The 24,707-nt window shown below is 50.7% G+C and overlaps 1 protein-coding gene across 10 annotated transcripts in view; it reads left to right on the top strand.

The window, feature by feature from the left end:
* The first annotated feature begins 10,970 nt into the window (after nt 1–10,970).
* HRH2 (histamine receptor H2) overlaps nt 10,971–24,707 on the top strand; it is a 31,881-nt gene continuing 18,144 nt past the window's right edge. For 3 of the 10 annotated variants that reach the window (XR_006273720.1, XR_006273721.1, XM_043490720.1), the window contains exons 1-2: nt 12,270–12,416; nt 22,870–24,497. Coding sequence is in view for 7 of the 10 variants with exons in the window: in XM_043490720.1 (XP_043346655.1) it covers nt 23,439–24,497 (1,059 nt within the window). In the remaining 3 variants the exon portion in view is untranslated. Of the gene's footprint in view, nt 11,635–12,122; nt 12,417–13,887; nt 14,016–22,869; nt 24,545–24,707 lie in introns of those variants that run through there. The other 7 variants (XR_006273722.1, XM_043490719.1, XM_043490723.1 and 4 more) reach the window with 5 other exon arrangements.

Below are 24,707 nucleotides of genomic sequence, written 5' to 3'. Positions count from 1 at the left end.
TTGTTGCCCTTTTCCAATTCCAATATATCCTTTTTGAGATGGGGTGACCACATCTGCACGCAGTATTCAAAATGTGAGTTGAATAGGCCTGGCAGAAACGGGGCCTCGTGGGCGGGAGAGTGAAGTGCTGGCCTATTCCACACTTTTGGGACACCTTCAAAAAGAGACTCTGGGGAGCAAAAATGTGGCCAACTGGAGGAGTCCATGGGGAAAGGCCAACAGGCCTCTTGGTCAGGAGACTTTGCCCTTCATTGGTGAGTCTCAAGGATCATCCGAGAGACCCAAAGCTCTCCACATCAGTGGTTGCCACGCTTGCCAGCCCAGTGAGGACCCCAGGTTGAAATCCATGAGACTGTCCTCTGTCTTCCCTTCCCTCCTATGTTCCTTTCTATTGTCCTCCCCCCAAACCCAATCTTCCTCCTGTATCCTTTCTTTTGCAGCTTTTGACCTGATCCTGAGACCAGCTGCATTTCCTGGCACCAGCAGAGCCAGCCCACCCCATTCTGCTGAGCCTGGGAAGGTCCGGTGAGAGACAGCGACCTGTTGAGGCCAGCCAGATGATGTCCCAGACTGGGGAAGCAAGCCAGGGTCCACAGCAACAGCTGTTGTGTCTGACCTGCCAGCCCACAGCATACGTCTCTGACTGACCAGCCACTTTGAGTCTTCGCCTTTGTCACAGTTCAAGGCAACTGCCCCTTTATTTCCCCTCAGTGGTCCAGCTCTCAGGCTGCCAGCTCCTGGGTGGAGACGTAAGTCCCTCTCTCTTCATCACAGCTTCAACTCAGAACAAGCATGCTCATAACATGGTTAGTCCACCCTCGATACAGTTCAGGACTCTTTGCTCTGGAGTTTCCAGGAGTGGGTCATTTGCATTCCCCAGGTACTTCCTAGGAAATCCACTTTACAGGTATAGATCCTGTGATGTTCCTAATACCTTCCAGAAATTGCGTTAGGCAGTCTCCTAGAGCAGGTACATACAGACAATTCCACAAGAACATCATTGCATTTTAAATACAATGGACCCCAAAGATGCTAAACTTAATGCAATAAAGTTTCATTTAATTCAATTAAGTTCTTTCAGGATATTGCACCTCCTCCCCCATCCCCAAACCCTTTTGTGTCTGTCTGTTAGGTAGATGAGGTGAGATCTTTTATTGGACCAACTTTTGTTGGTGGAAGAGAGAAGCTTCCAAGCCACACAGAGCTCTTCTGCAGGTCTGGGAAAGGTACTTGGACTGTCACAGCTAGACAGAGGTGAAACAGATAAGAAGTTATCACATGTTGCAAGAGACCAAGGTGAAGTGGCCTGTTAACATCTCTACAATCACAGGACAAAGGGGGCCTAGCGGGTTACAGATCATTGTGATGAGCCCTAAATCCAGGGTCTTTATTAAATCCATGATTTTTGTTCTAGCAGCGTTTTTAATTTAAGCTCCCAGGGTCATCTTTTGAAGGCGTTGTTCAGTTTTCCTTTGAGGACGAGGACTGAGAGGTCAGATATGAAGTGATCACTTTGTGAGAAGTATTCACCCACAGGTGATGGGGTGTTTTTGTCTTTTATCATTTTTCTGAGTGAATTCATTCAAGAGTGTAGTGATTGTCCCGTTTCACCCAAAAAGCAGGCGTGACTGTAAATCTTACAGCTGAGCTGAGTTAAAATCCAACAGCACAACTAACCCTTTCTTCCCCACCCTGAAAGACTATTTGATGAAATAAGGAACTCTAACCAACAGCCTTTCTCTGAAAAGGACTTTGATCGGTTTTGATGAAGTGTGTATTGTCTAACCATTAGGTTCTAGTTCCAAAATGCTTTATGCCTTGTTTGGGATTCTTTTCCTTTGATGTATCCTAATCAATACATTTCCAAGCTTTGGCATGAGTTTTCTCATGTGTTTGCCATGAGATGAAGCAGGCCAAGGTCTCTGTACTTGAAACCCCGAACCTCGTTTAACTGTTCAGTGGTTGTACGGTGACAGGATCAATACCTCTGGCTCTCTCAGCCCCCTCATTCCACTGAAATTAACACACCACTGCACCCTTCCTAGTCACTGTTTGAGAAGACTGGACGGATTGGGGCAGGTTGTCTGCGCAGCTGAGGGGAATAGCTGTCCTTCATGCAAGGGCCCCTCCTGCCATGCAGACAAGGCTCTTCATGCTCACAGAAAAGCACTGACGCTTCATTGCTTGAAGGAGCATTTGAAATGCATCTCCTCATCCCCCAGCCTTGTTCATCTTGGCTTCACATGTAGCTCTCGCTCTTCTCCTCGAATTCCTGGGAGATTTTCTAGCAAAAGCCCCAGCTCTGCTTCAATGCAAAGCTGGGCCCATAGCATGCGGTAATCAGCTAAGCCAATGCTTTTATGAGCAAACAGCAGGTCCCATTTCTAACTGACAACCACTGTAGGCTCCAGCTGTACTGTCATTTTGTTTACTTTGGTCATGATACCTTTGAATCACTCAGACTCCCAGCAGCGAGTAAACTATACCACCACTTGACATATTCCACGCTTGATTACACTTCTCATGCATTTCTAAGGCCAGCTTAGAGGACTGTAAGCAGCAAAGTGCTGAAGGGAAGGATAGCTTGAGTATTGCGGAGAGGAAGCTTTAGGAAGGGACAAATGGGCTTGAGAGGCCTTGGGAATTTTAGAGGCCAAATAGCTCAATTTTCCCTTTCAGCAGGTTTTACCTGTACTCTGCAGAGGGTATTTTTTAAAAGTGAACCAAGTTGGATTGTTTCCAGCTGAGCCTCCTGAGCACTTGGCTCCTCATCCTCTGGCCCCAGTCCTTAAACAGAACAAGATTTCTTTCCGGTGTGTTTGCCTCATGTGCACCAGCAGGCTAAGGCCCCGGGGAGCCTTTCCCCTTTTGGATCTCTCTGATAGACGCATTAGAGCAGGGCAGGAAATTCTTTTCCCAGCCCATGAGCATTTGAGATTTCTAACTGGTTTCCCCTCCTGAACTGGGGCAAAACCTCTCACATTTTTGCAAACAGATAATCTGGAAAAAAAAAAAAAAAGTGCAGAGTCACCTCAATCAAAAAGTGTCGTTTTGGTCGTTTCTGAACATTTTGAATTTGACTTTTTTTCCCCACTGTAACTAAACTGTAACTGACATTTCAAAACAAAGTTCTTTTGAAGCAGACAACAAAAGATTTCATTTCCAAAATGTCAAAATGAGACATTTTGACCATTTAAAAACTTCTTTTAATTTCTTTTTTTTTGAAGTAGGCGATTTGTCAAAAGTGACCAACAGTTTTGGTTTTGACAAGTCAACATTCTTCAGTGGGAAAAAGAAGGGCCGTTAGAACATTCCTGACCTGTTCTAGTATCTATGCATTTCAAATACACCCAGGACTAGTGCTTGGTGCCACGAGCTCACCCATCAGTCACTCAGGGTCTGTCTACACTGCAGTTAAATATCCGTAGCTGGCCTTAGCCAACTGACTCAGGCTCATGGAGCTCGGGTTAAGGAGCTGTCTAATGGTGGTGTAGATGTAGGATGCAGCAAAGTGGGAGGGTCTCAGAGCTCGAGCTGCAGGCATAGCCCAAACGTCTACACCGCAATCAACCAGCCTAGGAAGCCCAACTTAACTGGCACGGACCAGCCACAGTCTTCAATTGCAGTGTAGAAAGGCCCTGAATCACTCAGTGCTGGAGTGCAGCTGGACTGGAAGATGCTGCTGATTAAAGATCTCCTTCCCAAGCCATGGTGCTTGTTGCCCCTGGAATCCCTAATGACCGAACCCATTTTACTAGGTGATCATCTCTCCCATTGCGGAGATGTGGCAAGACCAATCTGTAGAAGGAGGAGCAATGGCAGGGCACCGGGAGCTGCACAGGCTACAAACTGCAGACCAGGCGCTTGTCTCCGAGGCCGCTACAGGAGAAACTTGTGCTGCTCTGAGGCAGAGCCATGTGGGGATCTCCTGGTAAAGACAGAAGCTGTTGCCTGGGGCTATCAGGAGAGGTATCTGGTCTTGAAGGGAGAATGTGCGTGATACGACACCGCCACATGGTGTCTAATTCTCTCTGATTGATACAAGTATCAGACTTTAAAGGGGATCCGATGCTGCCCTTGAGCCATATTGCTCCCCAAAACTACACACTACAATCACTTTACCCACCACTGAAGTGCAGCCACTTCTGGATGCAACCCAGCAGTTGTTTTATCAGTACACAATAACAGTACAGCATAGGAAGTGAAGATTAGCCTGTTGGTTATTCTGCCAACACTGATCTCCATTTTATTACTCCGCTCTCTTGGCAGACTGTACTCCTCTCTCAGTTAATGTAATGTTGTCCATTTATTTAAGAAAACGCTAGAAAAATCTTAGATCTGTGCACACAACTCAAAGCGTGTGGGCTTCATACAATAATTTACCTAGGGAATTTTACCTCTCTAACCCTTATCTTTCTCACAACAAGTCCCTCACTTCCAACTCTCACTCCTGTTCCTATCTCTTGTTGGCCTTGATCTGATTTATATTCAGTGGGACTTCTCGCATACTCACCATGAGCATGGGCTACAGAATCAGGCCTTACATTGCAAGCTCCTCAGGACAGGGACTTGCCTGTTTAATTGTCTGTCATGCACTGTGCACACTTGGAAATAATAACTACTTGCATGTGGGCAGAAAATAATTGCCTTGATCAAAATTTGCACATGACACTGTCAGATGATAAGTTACCATAACCTGTGAGGACACTGGTTTCATATCGTCACTGAAAGACCGCACCTCCAGTGGCACAGTGACCTGTAACATTGCACTCAGCAGGAATCGCCAAAATCATTCCCACCCACCAGCTGGGCTCTCATTAGCAGTCTCCCAGCCAAACCTTCCTTAGCTTTGGGATCGCAGGCCAACACAGTGTAGCACCAGGTCAAAAGGGTCATTCAGCCGGGCGATGGGGAAATAAATTGTTATACTGTTATCAGCATTGCCTAGATTATCTCAAGCATATTTATCAGGAATTTTCCGAGAATTTTGCAAAGCTGTCTCTCATTACTCTAATTGTTCTTGAATGGTCCCTTCTGACGCCAAGCTGTTGCGTTTTGCAGAAAGCATTCTCTCAAAAGAGAGCACACTCCTCTTTTGGTCAAACCAGCCAACATTGCCTCTAAATTAAGATCATCCGTTTCAAGTCTCCTACTTTTGATCAATTGCATTTTCTCCAGATTAAGAGCTACACAAGGAATAAGTGAGTAGCTGCTCCAAATTAAAAGCCATTTCTTGTTTAGCAAATTCTCTATCTGCAATAATTAATTGATCAGGGAGCATTCACAGCCCAAGGGTTTTGGACTGGTTCCAGATACTGGAAGATAGGGAGTAGAAAATATTTTGCAATTTATCACTTCGCCCGGTCAATCCTGAAGCCTGAGGCACCCCTTTGTACAAGGCCACTCTGAGAATTCTACCTGCTTATAGTGAATCCCAGTCCTGGGTTTTCTTTTGCAAGCACAATTGTAATTGAATGGATACAAGATACACAATGAACATAAGATGCAACATATATGTTGCACATAGGGAAGTTATCCATAGCTGCTCAAATACCCGCAGCTAGTCATATCATTAAAGGGAATTTTTTAAATCAGCAGGTGCAGATAACTTGCCTACAAGAGTTATAAAAGATCTGGCTCAGGAGCTCATTGGGCCATTAATGCTGATTTTCAATAAGACTTGGAACACTGGTGAAGTTCCAGAAAACTGGAAGAAATCTAATGTTGTGCCATATTTAAAAAGGGTAAATGGGACGACCCGGGTAATTATAGGCCTGTCACTCTGACATTGATTCTGAGCAAGATAATGGAGCAGCTGATACATGACTCAATTAATTAAAAATTAAAGGACAGTAATGTAATTTAACGCCAATCAACATAGGTTTAGGGAAAATAGATCCTCTCAAATGAACTTGATATATATATTTTTTGAGATTACAAGTTTAGCTGAAAAAGGTAATAGAGTTAATGTAATACATTTAGATTTCTGTAAAGCGTTTGACATGGTACCACACAAAATTTTGATTTAAAAATGAGAATGATATAAAGTTAATGGGAGTCTTATGTATGTTGAATACAGGGTAGTTGTAGCCATGTCGGTCCCAGGATTTTAGAGAGACAAGGTGGGTGAGATAATATCTTGTATTGGACCAATTTTTGTCAATGAGAGTGACACGCTTTTGAGCCACACAGAGCTGACCTGAAGAAGAGCTCTGTGTGGTTTGAAGGCTTGTCTCTCCCACCAACAGAAGTTGGTCCAACAAAAGATATTCCTGCACCCTCTTTTTCTGTAAAAAATTAACATGACACATATTAAATGAATTTAAAACTGGCTGATGATTCTCTGCTTATAGTTACATTTTGAGACCTATCATCATGTGGCTGTGTTTCTACTCAGGTCCCACAGGGATTGGTTCTTGGCCCTACGCTATTTAACTTGGCTGGAGGAAAACATAAAATCATCACTACTAAAGTTTTCAGATGAAACAAAAACTGGAAGAATGGTAATAATGCAGAGGAAAGGTCACTGGATCACTTGGTAAACTGGGTGCAAGCAAACAATATGTGTTTTAATATGTGGCTAAATGTATACATCAGGGAGCAAAGAATGTTGGCCTTATGTACAGGATGGCGGACGCTCTCTTGGGAAGCAACGACTCTGAAAAAGAGTTTGGGGTCATGGTGGAGAATCAGCTGAACACGAGATCCCAGTGTGACTGTGGCCAAAAGGGCAACTGCCATCCTGGGATGCATAAAAACAGGGGATCTAAATAGAAGTGGAGAGGTTATTTTACCTGTACATTTGGCACTGGTGCAACTGCTGCTGGAATCCCGGGTCCACTTCAAGTACCCACAATTTAAGAAGGATATTGGTAAACCGGAGCGGGTTCAGAGAAGAGCCAGGAGACAGATTAAAGGATTAGAAAACCTGCTTTATAGCAATTGACTCAAAGAGCTCCATCTATTTAGCTTAACAAAGAGAAGGTTAAGGAGTGAATTGATTCCAGTCTATAAGTACCTACATTGGGAACAGATTTAAGTATTGGGCTCTTCAATCTAGCAGAGAAAGACTGATCCAATGGCTAGAAATTGAAGCTAGACAAATTCAGACTGGAAATTAGGTGTAGATTTTTAACAGGGAGGGTAATTAATCATCTGAACAATTTATCAAGGGTTGTGGTGATTCTCTGTCATTGATCATTTTTAAATCAAGCTCTGCTCTAAGAATTATGTTGGGGCAGGTCTCTGGCCTGTTATGCATGAGGTCAGACAAGATGATCACAGTGGTCCCTTCTGGCCTTGGAATCCATGAATCTATGTACTGGTACAGTTAGGATCCTGATCCAAAGCCCAGTGAACTCAGTGGAAAGACTCCCATTGACTTCACTGGGGTTTATAACCAGACCTCAGTGCACTAACTAGATAGCCCCAACCTGTCAGTTTGGTGGATCCTACCCTTGTCCCTTGTGGACATTTGCCCACGTCACAGAAACTCCTCACAGTCTGACACAATTCCACAGCCAAGATCTCACAGGACCAGAAAGAGCTCAAGGGGCTGCAGATCAGGGCTGCCGGGGGATCCTAGGAGTTGGAATAGCAGGAGGATTGCAATGAATTGGCAGAGCTGCAAATGGGAACCTTGCACATGGTCCCCTCTACCAAACACCATCTGCCTCCTCCTATCATACGTACTGAGCTCTTATATACATTGAAAACAGCCTGTTGTCAGCTGGGCTTCACGAAACGTTCCCAGGAATCCCCATGTGAAATCAGCTGGCCCAAGTACCCAGCCTCCTTGTGCACCCTCCCACACACACACAAAGTCCCGTCTCATTAACAAGCCAAGGATGCGTTTTCTGCATCAGTGGTTCTCATTTATACACGCTCTTTTGTAAGGTGCCATCAGGGCAGGATAATTCATCTGTGCCCCATAAACAGCTTGGCGTTAGTTAATGAGGGCGTTGGTCTCACGACTGCGCATCCCAGGACGGGGGAGCGGAATGCGCCCTTTCCAATGGGTTATTTTCGGCAGCGTCTCTCCAGTTTCTCACACGCTTTTGAGAAGTCACCTGAAGAAATGGGCTCCCACTTTCCTCCGTGAAATCCAGCCCTCCTCAGTGCGGGTCTGCAGGTTGTGCGTGTGTGTGTGTGTGTGTGTGTGGCAGGGAGGGGGTTGTCTGTGTGTCTGTCTGCAGGTGTGTGTCCAGGTCTTTCCACCTGGGCATGCCTGTCCTCATGGCTGTCTTTTCTGGATTAACCCTGTAGCCCTCAGGGCAGCTCAGCTCTGACTGGGCTCAGCAAAGCCTTTCTTTAACTCTCCCCCCGAACTCAACTGCCCTTCCAGCCCCCTCCAAGCCACACCTGTCACACATGTGCCAAGCAGAACAGAAGCCGCATACTGCACAGCGCAGGCCCTGGCGGGGAGCAGGGGTTATTCAGTTAACCAGCCCGCATGATGCCTGCTTCTTGATTGAACAGTCTGGCCTTTCTTGCTGGCTCCCACGCCTAGCGGGGATGCACCCTGCCTGGACCTTTGTAGCTGAGCTGCTGGCCAGCACTTTGTTAATCCTTTTTAGTGCTCAGCCCAGATGCTGTGGCTGGCTGGGGCTAATGGCTAATGGCTTTAAAAGGAAGCAAACTCCATGGACCCAGTAAGGACAGATAACTTTCTGTCCAGCAGTCTTAGTGTCTGATCCTTGGTGGGGTCGGGGTGGATCTGGGACTTGGGGTGATCATAGCAGCCTCTGGTTTATGAGGAGCAATGTGGAAGATCTTCTATAACTGGGGAAAGAGGGGTTGGGGCTGATCTTTGAGCTGGCCAGAATCAGGCCTCCTCAGGTAGCAGACCTCAGCCCAGACAGCGTGAGGTTCTCCTCTAGCTGGCACTGGTCTAAAGCAGGGATGATAATATTGGAGATGAGAGAGATCAGACTCAGGACTCCACCAGGTTGTATGGCTTATTAGAAACTCGTGAGCCATGACCCTGCATCACGCCCAGCCAGCCGCTGCCCTGCCCTGCAGAGCCTGTCCCAGGAAGGGGGCTGGAGATGAGATTCCAGTGTCCGGTTCATCTGCTTGGTAGTGAAAAGCAGCACCAGAGCCCCAGCTCCAGCCACCCCTCATAGCTAGTGAGCTGGGAACCCTGCAGCCTGTTCCCGCCCAAGAGAGCGGTCAGCGGCACAAAGTTGCCCAGCAACATACCCCCCCCCCTTAGGTTTGTAATCCCCTCCCCCGGGCTCAGGCACCAAGTGCTGTAGGGTGATGCTGGGCTCAAGTGGGGCCGTGGGGCTCCTGTTTCAAGGAACAGAGCGTACTGATGAGTAAGGGAAGGAAACAGGCATCCTCAACTCACTGGTCTCATAAAGCCAGCCTGTGCCAGGCCATGAAGAGAGGCTCTCAGGAAAGTTCCCATGTCTAGCTGGATACGACGGGATTTGAATGGGCTCCAGGTGAAGATACTGGCCAGACCTTGGGTTAGCAGCAGTCGATAATATGATACAAACTCATCAGCTGCCTTGAAGGTACAGCCCAAGCACCCTGGGCACTGTTCTTGTGGCAACATTCACCTGGTTTGCTAGCCCGGCTTGGCTGGCCAGAGTGAGCTTTTTTGGAATGAAATTCTAGATCAGTTCCAGGCTAGCCAATGGCTTGCAAGCATTGATTTGCCCCATCCAGGCCAGCCCAGACTGTTAGGACCTTCTTACTCCAGATTAAACATGGCTCCTAAACACAGTAAAAACTCCAGATCAGACAGGAACTCAGAACTTGTAGAAAGGACCTCTCACCTGAAAAAGGACATTTAATTCCTCCAGGGACTGGCCAATCAGACTCAGGGAAAGCTATAACAGACAAACAAGGGGCCAGGGATTAAAAAGATTGGACTACTTAGAGTAGGGAGGAAATGAACACATACCTGAGGGACTGACAGTAATGAATGGATGCTCTTCTGAAGCCCTTCTCCTAGCACAAGAACAACCAGAAAAACAGCACACTTAAAACCGATGGAAGGAAATACTTTGCACAACACAAAAGTAGCCTGTGGAACTCCTTTCCACAAGATCATAGCCTCAACGGGGTTTTCAGCTGCCAACGCTGTGGTTTATAGCTAATCCTCCTGGGAACAAATCGGGTCAACACAGCTTAAAAGGAGGGTCCTCAGCTGAAAACCAGCCATCACTAGGTCTACTGGCATTGCAAACAGCTGTGGAGTTGAAGCAGTACTAGGGAAGATAGAGCCTTATGGGTTTCATCTCTGCAGGATATTGTCACAGCCACATTATTTCACAACTCCAAAGGCATCCAGAACTGTTACGGGACTGGGCGGGACTCATGCCAGCAGTGACTGCATGGCTCCCAAAGAAAAGGCAGCTTCTCACAACCACGTGTCAGGAGGGTTCCTGGACAGGGCATTGCTCTGCCTACAACCAGCACAATGTGTCTAGCATTTTGCACTGGCCAGGGAACACTCTTGGAAAATGCTCCATGGCATTGTTGAATTCCAAACGGTTTGCAGGAGTGGACTGATTTCATCGAAATCCGACGACAGACTTTCAAAGCGTTTTGATGGAGCGCTTTGACCTTAGCAAACAAAGTGTCTCCATCTGGCCCGTAGCTGCGGCCTGACCCCTCGGCCCAGGAGAGAGGGGCACTGTGCCCAGCATCTAGCTCAGGCCCTTTTCTCAGGGCTTCAGCTTTATTTCTTCCCCATAGAGCTAGTACAGCACATCAGTCCTCCCTTTCCCCTGCACAGGGTCTTCTGCAAGGGCCTATCGGTTTCCTACATGTTTCCACTCTACAGGCCACTTCTCTGTGAGTCACCCTGTTCCAGGGCCTCCTACAAAAGCCAGCCTGCTTCCTGTAGCTCCCGCTTTTACCCATGGCTTCCTACCGCAGCCTCTCCATTCCTGGCAGCTCTTCCCCCAACAGGGCCACATGCTGGCCTTTCCGGTCCCCTGCTCCCTAGCTGATCAGTCCCTGCTGGGACTTGGGAGGTAGCTGATCTGTCACAGGTGAGGCGGGGCCCTGCCTCCCTTAAATTTCTAAATGAAATTTTGTGGGAAATGTCAAATGTTTGATAGCCTGTTCCAATCTGGGATGAAAGGACATTTTGCATTGTCAACATCTCCCGTGGAATAGAGATTCTGCCCTTCGACTGGAATTCGCAGCTCATGCCCAGCCCAAGGTTGCTCTGTCTGCTTCACCAGCTCCCTGCAGGCAAAATCCTTCTAGTGGGTGTGACAGAGGTGGGTCCCAAGGGCCTTAAACCCAGCCTAGAACTGGCCGAATGGTGGTCTGCCCAGCCCTCTCCCCCGGCCTTCGACAGAGAGGGCATACCGGGGGTGGGCAGGAAGGGGGAGGATGTGTGGCTGGAGTGCTCTGTGCTACAGCTGTTCACTGATGGGGGTCCACTGCAGTCCAAGCATGGGTTAGAGCAGCCCGGAGGCCTCTCTAACATGCTGGGGGCCAGGCAGGCACCTGCCTACTCAGTGACGAGAAGGAGCACAAAGCTTAAAGCCACACACCCCTCTGCTTCCTAGCTGAGAAAAGGAACTGATGAGCTGAGAACTGGGTGTCCCACAGGGTCTTTCGCTTTGCAGCTCAGACTTGGTGATGCAATCTGTACAAAGGACTCTGGTCAGTATATTCGTGTTTCCTATATACCGCAGGCCAGGCAGTGACATGCCTTAACCCCCCGGGGCTGCCTACAATGTGTTAAACCCCAGCATGGGGGGCTTTGTAGGTGACACTTTTGCATGGGGGTTAATAGTCTATTTCTCCAGGAAACCCCAGTCAAGCTGCCAGGCCTGGTGAAAAGGCAGGGGAAGGATCAGGCAAAGGGGCTGCATTTGAGGATTACACACTAATCACCTTAACACTCTGCTGGCACATTGCACCTTTCTCCCCAGCACTGCCCGCTCTAATGCCCCCTTCCAGCAGGGGTTCAACCCCACAGCCCCGACCTCTCCCGCTTGCACTCTAGGAGGAATTGCTTCAGCTCTTAGCAGTAGTAGGCTGTTATCCTTCAGCTGGCCCAGAGGTGAGACCTGGCGCCGAGCCGCAGGTCAGCAGGGTACACGTGCGCCAGGAGTCTCCGGGAGCTCCGTGCTTTGGTCCTGGCAGACCCAGACCCATCTTGTACCGAGAGGGAGCCCGCTGCCTGTCCGGCGCTTGGAGATCCGCCGGCGAAGGGCGCTGCTGTCACGGGTGGGTGCTCCGCGGCTAAGGCGCTCCGGCCGGCCCCTCTCCCCCATCACGTGGGCGGCGAAGGCGCCCGGCTCCCGGCTGCCCGCGGCTCGCTGCGCTTAGTTCAAACCTGCCGCGGAACCGCGAGCCTGGCGAGCTCCGCGGTCCGCTCCCACCCGCCCCACGCCGGCTGCGGGGCCGGCCAAGAGCGCCCCGGGTCCGCGGGCAGCCAGGTAAGGTCTCCGCGGGGCGGTCCGCGCTGCAGCGGGGGCTGGGCTCGGTCCCGTTCGCCCCCCGAGCCCATCCCCGGAGCATCGGGGCCCCAGCGGGTAGGGACGTGCCAAAGCCCTGGGCTCGGCGCGGAGAGAGGACGGAGCCCGCCGCCGGGGACCCTGCACTTCCTTCTGCCCCCCCCCCCCGCCTGGAGAATCAGCCCCCCAGCTCCGCAGCCACCACCCAACGTCTGGCCCAGCAGAGCCGGGTGCTCTGCACCCCTGGGTGCTGCTGCCTGTGACACCCTAGAGTCGGGTCCCACGGTCTGGACCCCCCCGCCTTGCACCCCTGCCCTGGCACGTGCCCCAAAGGGAGTTCCCAGAGCTGCCCCGGGAGGGGAGCTTGCCATGGGGGTGTTAGGGTGGCATCAGCCCCAATTCTAGTTTACAGCTGGGCTGAGATTTGCGCATGGAGCAAGATTAACCCCACTCCCCCCTATGCCCCACCTTTGAGCTGAGTCTCCCCACTGGCCACAGCAGCGTTTTCCACGACAAAGCGATTCTGCCCTGGGCAGAGGAGCCCTTCGAACATTCAGCTCGAACGGACACTTGGCCGGGGTTTCATCCCATGTCTTTGGGGTCCTCTGGCCCCCCTGCCAGCTGGGACCCTCCTCCCCTAGAGCATTGTGCTAAGGCCAGGGTGCCCACAACAGCTCTCTGGTGAAACAAACATCGGGCCCACACATCCTGCTAATCTCCCCCGGGGCCAGGCACTGCCAGGGGTCCCTGGAGGAGGGGAGCTGCTCCAAGCCAGCAGCCACTTCTGTTTCCCATGACATATACACAGGAACGGGGCAGAGTTTTGTTTCTGTTTTCCTTTGTGCGTTCTGATTGTCTGAGCACCTCGCCCTGCTCTAGCCCTGGCTCCCTGTAGTGCCTCTGGGAGCCGTCGGGTTGGCCCTGCCTTTGGGGCCAGAGCTTGCTGAGGAGGGGCTTGAGCAGGTGGGGGAGAGAGAGAGAGAGAGTTGTGAGGGGGCATATTGCAGCCGTGCAGATGCTCGGTGAGGAGGGGGAGATTCCAGTGTGTCCCAGATCATCCCCCACCCCAGCTCCCTCCTCATCCTCACTTGCCCCACCTTCATTTTCCAACTGCACAGAGAGCACAGGTGGGGTGAGTGGCCCTGCAGAAGGGACATGGAGGGGAGCTGGGTTGTGGCGGGGCCATGAGCTGCACAGTGTCCCATGGGGGGGGGTGCAAGAAAGTTGCACTGAGCAGCGATGGGGAGACATGGGCCAGCAGTGGAAGGGAGGGGAGCTGTCCCCTGACAAAGCCCCTCTGGCGGATTTCTGCCAAAAGGCCGCTGGTTGGGGCAGTTGAGAATGTGTGCAGTAGGGCTCAGAATGGAGGTGACCCTGTGACATTGACCAGCAGCTGGAGATAGCAGTTTCCACCCCAGCTGCATGAGATTTTGTTTTTGCTGACATCCTCTTTCAGATCTCTTGGTGGTGGTAAATTCAAGACTTGTTCAGATGTGAGATGGACAAAGGGTTTGGTCGGGAAGCTGGAAATAGCGCTGTCAAAGGGTTCCTATTAGACCCACAGAAAGTCACCGCTCTGGGGTCGGTTCAATCTTTCAGGCCAGAAGGGACTGTTGTGATCACCTGGTCTGAGCTCCTGCAGAGCACGGACCAAGGGACCTCACCCCTGGATTCCTGCCACCAGCCCAATCATTTCTGGCTGAGCTAGAGCTGGTCTATTAGAAAGAGAGTTACAGATCTCCAGGGAGGGAGTATCCACCAGGCCCCTTGGTTATGCCCCCGGTTAATGACCCTTGCTTAAAAATGTGCAACTATCAAAGTGCAACACCAAAGACCACCCTGCAGGTCTCTGCCCCAGGGATATACCATCCTCCCAGGACGGGGATATACATTGTGCTTGAAGTTTGAGTCCCCTGTCCAATTCACCATTCCGGATCCGGCAACAGCTAACCATTAGCCTGGCACAACCCAGTGGGGGAGAGAACCTCTGAGTGAGCTGGAGTACTTGCCAAGGCCCTGCGGCTCTGAAAAGGTTTCCTTAAGGGAGCCTGCTGCACTTGGAAACCAAGGCTCCCTCTCTACCTCCAAACCATGCAAATGTAAGGGGCTGTTGTCCCCTTACTAACAGGCAGGGGGTGTTTTGGTTGCTAGCTCCCAGTACCAAAAGAAAGGGGAAGGGTCGATGGGAAATCAAGACCCTGAGACTGACAGTCCCTAGGAACAATGGGGAGAGGCCAATGCTCCAGGTTAGCCTGATTAGGGTGACCAGATGTCCCGATTTTATAGGGGCAGTCCCGATATTTGGGCCTTTTTTTCGTATGGGCTCCTATTACCCGCTACCCCCGTCCCGATTTTTCACACTTGCTATCTGGTCACCCTAAGCCTGATTGACAGGGAGGGCAGGCTAATGAAGGAGTCAGGAGGCTGGGAGGTCCTGTCCTCCCTGTGAGCTGGAATTGCCTGGGTCAGTCAGAGGGGGCCAAGCTAAGGAGAGAGCAGGGGGCCGAGCTGAGCTGGGGAGCAGAGCTTGGGCAGATCCAGAGGGGCCAGAAAAGCAGCCCAGGAAGCAGGTCAGGGCTGGAGCAGAGTCACAGAAGCAGCCCACAGAGCAGACCTGTGCTGGGAGCAGAGCTGTAGCAACCAGAGCCAGAGGGGCTAGAGAATCAGCCCAGGGGGCTGGAGGCAGAGCAGCAGCAGCAGTGGTGCTGGGGCTGGAGCCATCCGGAGCCCGGTGTGGTGAGCAGCTGCGGAGAGCGAGGGGGGACCCTGGGCAGCAGGCCCAGTGCAGAGAGACGCCCCAGCCAAGAGGCCCTGAAGGCCACACTTGCGGGGGGGATCGTAACCCCGACGGGGTGGGGGCGACGCTGGGAAGAAGGGTCCTGCCAGCTAGAGCCTGAGGGCATGTGGCCATCTCCAGAGCAAGTGTCCGACCTGCAGCCGACCTGCAGCACAGCCAGGGCCTGGGCAGGGGCCAGAGACGTGTGAGGAACAGACTGAACTGCCCTGACATGCCAGAGATGCTGGCTGTGATGTCCCCGGGCCACCGAGTGGGGTGACGGGTTTTCCTTTCACCTTCCCCAGTTTTCCCTTATTTTTTTTACATGGATTGCTGTTTAATAAATTGTTTGCTCAGAGCTGTAGGGTAATGATCAGCGAGTCAGGGAAGCATCCAGTGCAGAGAGAGCACCCAGAGTGGGGACACCCTATACCCTGCCCTAAGTGAACACGACAAGGTGGGGGGTCAAGCTCCCCAGGAATCCTGGGCCTGGCCTTGTTGGGGTTACAAGGACTCTGGCCCACAGGAGTGTGGGAGGGGAGCCCTCGAGGTCAGGCAGGGCTCTGGGTAAAGGAAGGGGGAGTGAGGACTCGGATCGTAATGTAGAAGCCAGGAAAGTTCCCCTCAATAGCGGGACTATCCCCTGCTTACACAAATAATACCTGACTTAGTGGCTTAAGTGCATGTGTTGTGAGCAATTCACATTTGGCAGCCTCAGCTGCATTCTTTTCTCCTTGATCCCCTTCCCCCATAAAGCCACCCTGTGAGCGCAGGGCCGGGAGTGTTCAGTGAATTGTCATGGGGATCAGCTACGGGGTGACCACACAGCAGGGAGGGAAAGAGGCTGCCTTTGCTGTGCTGGCTTTCCTCCCTGGCGTTCACAGCTCCAAGCAGCTGCATCCTGCAAACTCCCATATCCCTGGAGTACGGCTCAAGCTGCCTGCTCTTTGCTGGGCCCTTTGAATTGAGGAGGAGATGGCCCAGTGCTCCCGGGTTCAAGCCAGGAGATCCGTAGGTTCTGTAGGGATGCAGAGGAGGGTTGAAATGAAAATATCCTTGGCCCAAACTCAGGAAATTGCCCTGCGGAAGAGATTCGGGTACCCACTGCAGGCCTGTGCTCATGCCACAGGGTGGATGGAGCCTTCCCTTCCTCTAGCACCTCTGTGCCAGGGCTGGATGCAATCCAAGACTTGGCAGTGCACAAGAACCAGCGAGTGCAGTGCCTTTCCCCTGCGCTCCTGCATGTGTTGTGCCCACCGGGGACCCCCAGCAGCTGTGCCTAGGAGAGGTGCTTTCTACCCTATCCCTATAGCGAGCATCGAGAGCCCTGAGCTTTTGCATGCTTAGCTGGCACGCTGGCCCTTTGAGGCTCTCATGTAGCAGGGAGGGACATTGGCTTCCCCTAGGTTAAAGAGACCCATCTCCTTCCTGGTTGCATTGTGAAATGTGTTCTGCTCCCTCTCTGACGCAGGAATGTAATTAACAAAGCAAGGAGACTTGCCTTCTTGTCTGTAATCCTGAATTAATTAGCAAAGCACCAGAGATGAACCTGTTAAAAGATGTTAACAGCCAGGTCAGCAGCCCATACATCCATGGAGCTGCAGCTTTAGGGCGGGTGGAGCTGAAATGTTGGTCTGGGAAGGAGGAGGTTATGCCATGCCAGCCTAATCTAGCCTCCCCAAGCCTAGGCTGGATTCCCCACATTGCTTAACTAATTACAGGCCTCTTGGATATTCAGAGTCTAACTGTTCCTTGTCAATTGTCTTCATGGCACTGATGTAATGATGGCTTCTGCACAGGTCATCTGCAGGGTTTGAACTCAGTCCCTTCAGCACCACCCTCTCCTGCTTGAGCTGAAGGAGTAATTCTGTTAGCTGCTAGCAGTAGTAAGGTATTATCCTCTAGTGGATAATGGGGTGTGACACACGTACATGCTGTTTCAGTGCGGTACACTGAATTTGACTTATCCTGCCACTGCCAGTTTGTTGTTGGTAGCAGGGAAAACAAGCTTTTCCCTTGGAAAAACCTTTCGGTAGGAGCAAGCCACCCTCCTCCTCCCTCCAGTCAGCAAGTAGATTGTTATTAAGTGTTCTTTGCTTCCTGCCTTAAACTTACTGCATGCTGTTGTTATGCACTGTTAAAAAGCTGCAGTGTTCCAGCCTAGAGAAGGCTGCTTTTCAGTGGCAGGTGAAGTGGTCACCGTGTATAGTTGTGTATCAACATCCATAAAACGCTTTGGAATGGCAGGTTCTGCAAAAGCTGTGATGATGAACATTGTTCACTCACCAGTACAGCTGCCGAAAAATTATCAGAGATGTTCTTCCCCCAGCCCAAGGGCTGAGGGTGTTGCTGCCATGCCCCTGGTGTGTCTCGGGGATGAAAGGGCTAATCTTCGAACCCGGTTCGCTCGGTGCACTGAGCTCCCACTCTTGTGCCATGCAGGCCCATTCATCACCTTCTTGTACGTCTACAGAATCTTCCCTTCCACATCTTCCCCACAGCCAGATCGTTTCCCTGGGGAGAACAGGGACGTGGCCCACTCCGAGCTGGTACGCAGGTGCAGCACACTTGCCCTATGTGCGCCCTAGCCCAGAGCTCATTGCTTTGGTCTCCATTTTTCTATCATGCAGCACCAGGAAATCTGAATTATTTACTCATCTTATCTCTCAAACCCCGCCCTGTGCTTGGCTCTGGTATTTTTGACCTACTGCCAATGCTATAAAGCATCTCTTTATGAATTTTACATTTTAATCGGATCTGTTTTGTTTTTTCTTGGCAGAGAGATTGAATTGGAGCATGAAAATTTACCTCAGTCATCTCCCTGATCTGGCGCATTTAAACACCTAGCGTTACTGCTCTTGCTTCATCTCTGCAGTAACTTTCCAAGGCTTCTCCAGTAACTGGGGGTTCTGGCACCAGGTCTTTGTGCTCTCCGCACGTGCATGGATTGCAGAGAGCTTGGTAACTCTGTCCGCTTCAGTGGAGTTACCCAGGCCTGGGTCTCTCATTCTGTCCGCAGGTGGAAGTCTCTCCAGGCCCCTGATCATTTCCATGTGGAACACACACATCTGGGGAGAGAAGGAAGGAGGATGTATTGTCCTCTTCAAACCCAGTCTGTCTGAAAAGCCTTGAGGAAATAATAAGTGTTATCTTTACCCTATCTATTTCTGCTCTCCCAGTGAAGGACATTTCCTTGTTTAGAGATTGTCAAGCCAGCTAGACACAGACCCTTCTACTGCCTTCTCCCAGGGGACAGTTCAGTAAGAGAAGGTTGTTTTCCGTTTTACTGCAAGAGACAGTGCAGGGAAAACATTGCTTCCTTTTCATGGTAATGGTATTTCTGAGCTCAGACAGGACTCTTGTGGGGAGTTATTTATAAAATAGGCACATGCCAGCAGAAATGATCTTTCATCCGACTGTAACTATCTTGTTTGATTGTTAATCATAATAGAGTATCCTAGAATATCAGGGTTGGAAGGGACCTCAGGAGGTCACCTAGTCCAACCCCCTGCTCAAAGCAGGACCAACCCCAACTAAATCATCCCAGCCAGGGCTTTGTCAAGCCTGACCTTAAAAACTTCAAAGGAAGCAGATTCCACCACCTCCCTAGGTAACCCATTCCAGTGCTTCACCACCCTCCTAGTGAAAGTTTTTCCTAATATCCAACCTAAATCTCCCCCACTGCAACTTGAGACCATTACTCCTTGTTCTGTCATCTGCTACCATTGAGAACAGTCTAGATCCATCCTCTTCGGAACCTCCTTTCAGGTAGTTGAAAGCAGCTATCAAATCCCCCCTCATTCTTCTCTTCCGCAGACTAAACAATCCCAGTTCCCTCAGCCTCTCCTCATAAGTCCATGTGTTCCAGCCCCCAATCATTTTTGTTGCCCTCCGCTGGACGTTTTCTAATTTTTCCACATCCTTCTTGTAGTGTGGGGCCCAAAACTGGACACGGTACTCCAGATGAGGCCTCACCAATGTTGAATAGAGGGGAACGATCATGTCCTTCGATCTGCTGGCAATGACCCTACTTAGACATCCCAAAATGCCATTGTCCTTCTTGGCAACAAGGGCACACTGTTGACTCATATCCAGCTTCTCGTCCACTGTAACCCCTAGGTCCTTTTCTGCAGAACTGCTGCCTAGCCATTGGGTCCCTTGTCTGTACGAGTGAATGGGATTCTTCCGTTCTAAGTGCAGGACTCTGCTCTTGTCCTTGTTGAATCTCATCAGATTTCTTTTGGCCCAATCCTCTAATTTGTCTAGGTCCCTCTGTATCCTATCCCTACCCTCCAGCGTATCTACCTCTCCTCCCAGTTTAGTGTCATCTCCAAACTTGCTGAGGGTGCAATCCACACCATCCTCCAGATCATTTATGAAGATATTGAACAAAACCAGCCCGAGGACCAACCCTTGGGGCACTCCACTTGATGCTGGCTGCCAGCTAGACATGGAGCCATTGATCGCTACCTGTTGAGCCCGACAATCTAGCCAACTTTCTATCCACCTTATAGTCCATTCATCCAGCCCATATGTCTTTAACTTGCTGGCAAGAATACTGTGGGAGACTGTGTCAAAAGCTTTGCTAAAGTCAAGGAACAACACATCTACTGCTTTCCCCTCATCCACAGAGCCAGTTATCTCGTCATAGAAGGCAATTAGGTTAGTCAGGCATGACTTGCCCTTGGTGAATCCATGCTGACTGTTCCTGATCAGTTTCCTATCCTCTAAGTGCTTCAGAATTGATTCCTTGAGGACCTGCTCCATGATTTTTCCAGGGACTGAGGTGAGGCTGACTGGCCTGTAGTTTCCAGGATCCTCCTTCTTCCCTTTTTAAAGGTGGGCACTACATTAGCCTTTTTCCAGTTATCTGGGACTTCCCTCGATCGCCATGAGTTTTCAAAGATAATGGCCAATGGCTCTGCAATCACATCCGCCAACTCCTTTAGCACTCTCGGATGCAGCACATCCGGCCCCATGGACCTGTGCTCATCCAGCTTTTCTAAATAGTCCCGAACCGCTTCTTTCTCCACAGAGGGCTGGTCATCTCCTCCCCATGCTGTGCTGCCCAATGTAGTAGTCTGGGAATAGTCAGAAACTGTTTGGAAGAGACTTTACGCATTTCAGTGGCAGGACTTCACTAGACCACATCACAAAACCACACGACTCTTATTAAAAGAAGTTACAGTCATCTCTAACTATGTGCCGCTATTGTGGCATTAACATGATCGTAAGCTGGGGGGCTTGGTTCTGTTCTTGTCGTCACAGGTGATACACCGGTGTAACTTCATTGATTCCAATAGCATGATTCCTGATTCACACCTGTGTAACTCAGAGGCAGAATCCAGCCTGCCGTGTATTGTGCTGTGTCACTATACTATACGGTCATATTTGGGGGGAATTTAATGCAGATGGTTAGCCTTTGCTCAAGAGAGCTCATGATCCAGCTAGTGGGTGCTGCAAGCGAAGATTGGAGTGCACTGGCAGAGGCAATGTGGCCAACTCTTGCAATACTTGGTGTTTCTCTTAAAGCCCCAGCTGCTGAAGTCATGAGCTGATGGGAGAATTTCAACTTTCGTTTTTAACTAAGGACATTTCTTGTCCTAGTGTTCTTGGACAAAAGCTTGAAAATGTGACCCCTAAAGGCAGGAGGCAAACAACAAAAAACCCCAGATTTAGCATTTTTAAGCCAACCTCATGATTTTTGTGGCTTCATTTATGGTTGCTGAACACTAGGAGTTTTCCAAGCCTCCCTGATCTGGGGCATGGCTCTGCCCAGCTGTGTCAGCTTTTCCATGCAATACATTCACACGCACACCTGAAAATAAGCACTTGGCTACCCCCACTGCAGGTAACGAAACCCTAATGTGCAGACTATCCATCTAAGGAGCCACCTTAGCACTGCATGAGTCCATTTGCCCAGGGTGAGTCTCAGGGGAATAGTTACTTGATAGGGTTAATTAGGTTCACAGGAAATCCAATTTGTTTTTCAAGTTCACACTTATTATTCGGACTGACTGAGCCCTGCAGGGGAAGGGAAGAATCATTTCGCTTGTTACAAAGAGAAGCTGATTGTTCCTGGTTTGCATGGTGTGCTGGCAAGGCAGAAGGAAAGAATGGAAGTGCCTCCCCCAAAGGACTTTATTGTTCTGATCCGGATAGACAAGTTGAGGGGCACATGTAGGGCAGCAGGTGTGTGTGTGTGGGTACACTGGAGGAGGGTGCCCGGGCATCTGTAGGAGTCGCTGTTGAAAGGCTTTGCAGAAGTGACGTGATCGTTCCCCTCTATTCGACATTGGTGAGGCCTCATCTGGAGTACTGTGTCCAGTTTTGGGCCCCACACTACAAGAAGGATGTGGAAAAATTAGAAAACGTCCAGCGGAGGGCAACAAAAATGATCAGGGGGCTGGAACACATGACTTATGAGGAGAGGCTGAGGGAACTGGGATTGTTTAGTCTGCGGAAGAGAAGAATGAGGGGGGATTTGATAGCTGCTTTCAACTGCCTGAAAGGGGGTTCCAAAGAGGATGGATCTAGACTGTTCTCAATGGTAGCAGATGACAGAACGAGGAGTAATGGTCTCAAGTTGCAGTGGGGGAGGTTTAGGTTGGATATTAGGAAAAACTTTTTCAGTAGGAGGGTGGTGAAACACTGGAATGCGTTACCTATGGAGGTGGTGGAATCTCCTTCCTTAGAAGTTTTTAAGGTCAGGCTTGACAAAGCCCTGGCTGGGATGATTTAGTTGGGGTTGGTCCTGCTCTGAGCAGGGGGTTGGACTAGATGACCTCCTGAGGTCCCTTCCAACCCTGATATTCTATGATTCTAAGAGCCTGCTTGGAAGCAGTACTGGAGAAGGAGACCACTCCAAGCACAAGCAGTGGCATGAAGAATGTATAAATAGGCTACAGTTTCCTTCTCTGAGACATGTCCTTGGGAGTGCGGGCACTGACGTACCTGTCTCCTACCCAGAACTTCCCAGAAATATGCCATGCAGATCAAAGGGAATTGTTTTCAGTTAAAGAGAGGTGCTGGGTCGGGCGCTCCTAGATGCCAGCTCAGGGCTTGGGAAGTGCAGGGAAGTTACTGGGTGGTGGATGGTTCAAAGAACCAGCCAGGGACAACATCCTGGCTTCTTAAGGATGAACTTTCTTGCTCAGAGCAAAATGAGAGCAAAGACCAGCCTTCCCTTAACACAAAGGTCCGTTCTGCTGCCAGCCTGGAAACCTGCCATTTAGTGCTCTGTAGGGCGGAGAGCAAGATCTGGGATCTGGATTCCAGCCGCAGGGCCTGAGGCTCCCCTGCCTTATGCTGATTTGATACCAGTGCAGCTCCATTGACTTTGGATCACGGCAGCTAATAGCAGCATAAGTGAGCACTGGCTCTGGCCCCAGGTCCCCCCACTTTCCAAGCTGCCGGCGGCGGGAGATGCGGGTTTGGTTTCTGATCCGCCCATCCCTCCCTTCTCAAGGGGATTGATCCAAGTCCACGAGAGGGACAGGTGAGCAGAGCAATGCCATGGAGTTGGCTGCAGGGGCCTCGTTTGGCTCAGCCATTGATGTTCTTGGTGTGGCTGGAACCCCCAAGTAGTCATTGCTGCTTTCTGCAGCAGACCCTCTGCCATGTCCCCATTGCAGGCCTGATCTTGCCCTTTCCTTCCAGAGTCTGAGCGGTGAGTAGTGGCTGCAGCTCAGGGCCAGAGGCATGGACCAGCCGGAAGGAATGATGTAGAAGAATCTCCCTCTCTACCTTCTCCAGCCTGACCATGTGGACGGAACCAGGCATGGTTGAGACCCTACGCAACTCAGCCCCTCTTAATTTCTCAGAGAGGAGGAGGAGAAGAGCAAGGAAGAGGGAGAGATTTAGACTCAAAGGCAGCTGCCAGAGAGGCGCCTGGCAGCTAACGTACTGATCCCCAGCTGGTGCCGATACATGGGTATGATCTATGGGCTTTATTTCTGCATAGAGCCCACGTCCTCTCCTAGCTCTGGGTGCAGAGACCCTGACTGGTTCCTGGCACCTTTACAGAGACAAAGAGCAAACAAGTGAACACAAATCTCTATGCCCAGAGTGTGGGTGCCAAAGTGTGAGGCTGGTTTGAGAAGGGTTCTGGGGACATTCGTTGTAGGCTCCAGCAGCGCCCTCTATCCAAACAGCTGCAGAGCTCAGACAGAACTGGGACATCATGGTAGCCCAGATGGGAGAGGACTGATTGCCCACACCTCCTTGCCATGGATCCATGTCAGAACGGCACAGCTGCTCTGAAAGGCATGGGCTGCAAACTACAGACGGTGCTAATTGGGATCGTGCTCACTGTACTCATTGTGGTCACCGTCTGCGGCAACGTGGTCGTCTGCCTGGCTGTCTCCTTCAACCGCAAGCTCCGCAGCCTGACAAACTGCTTCATCGTCTCCTTGGCCATTACCGATCTGCTGCTGGGCCTCCTGGTGCTCCCCTTCTCCGCCATCTATGAGCTCACGTGCGAGTGGCACTTCGGCCCCACCTTGTGCAACATCTACATCAGCCTGGACGTCATGCTGTCCACAGCCTCCATCCTCAACCTCTTCATGATCAGCATAGACCGCTACTACGCCATCACAGCCCCGCTCCGCTACACCCAGCTGGTCACCCCTCTGCGGGTGGCCGTGGCCATGTTTGTCATATGGGTGGTCTCACTGATGGTCTCCTTCCTGCCTATTCACCTGGGCTGGAACACCAACGGCACTGGTGTGCAGAACACAGGCTTGAACAACAACACGGCGTGCAAGCTGGCGGTCAACACCGTGTATGGGTTGGTGGATTCCTTGCTCACCTTCTACCTTCCCTTGGTCATTATGTGCATCATATACTACCGGATATTCCGAATCGCCAGGGAGCAAGCCAAGAGGATCAACCACGCCACCTGCTGCAAGGCCGTCAGCCCTGCGCTGCTCATTGTGAAAGAGCACAAGGCCACAGTGACGCTAGCAGCCGTGTTGGGGGCATTCATCATCTGCTGGTTCCCTTATTTCACAGTGTTCACTTACCGAGGGATGGTGGGGGACAAGGTGGATGAGACATCCCAGTCCATAGTTTTATGGCTGGGCTATGCCAACTCAGCCCTGAACCCCATCTTGTACGCTGCTCTGAACAGGGACTTCCGGACAGCCTACCAGTGCCTGTTCCACTGTCGAAGGGTGGGGCCCCTCTCCAGGAGCACTCCCCTCACCCCCACACATCTGCCCCACTCCAGGGGGAGAGCCCGCAAGCAAGCACTGAGCGTGCAGGAAGATAAGCCTCTGAGGATGCAGGTGAGGAACGGGAAGGAGAACTCACTCACTCGAGAAGCCATGGAAAGGTAATGCTGCTTCCTCATGTTGGTTTGGTGGGGAGGTCCGGGATGGGGCAGGGGAGAGCAGGGACAGGAACATCACATGGCTTCAGCTTTATGTCCAAATTAGTTCTGGGCTTAGACTTGATTCTGCAATGCCCAAAGCACAGGATACACACCCAGTAGGCTT

This window comes from Dermochelys coriacea, chromosome 8 (assembly GCF_009764565.3).
Source record: "Dermochelys coriacea isolate rDerCor1 chromosome 8, rDerCor1.pri.v4, whole genome shotgun sequence".
Lineage (NCBI taxonomy): Eukaryota > Metazoa > Chordata > Testudines > Dermochelyidae > Dermochelys > Dermochelys coriacea.
Note: the sequence above shows the minus strand (reverse complement) of the source record. Positions and strands in the feature narration are given on the sequence as shown.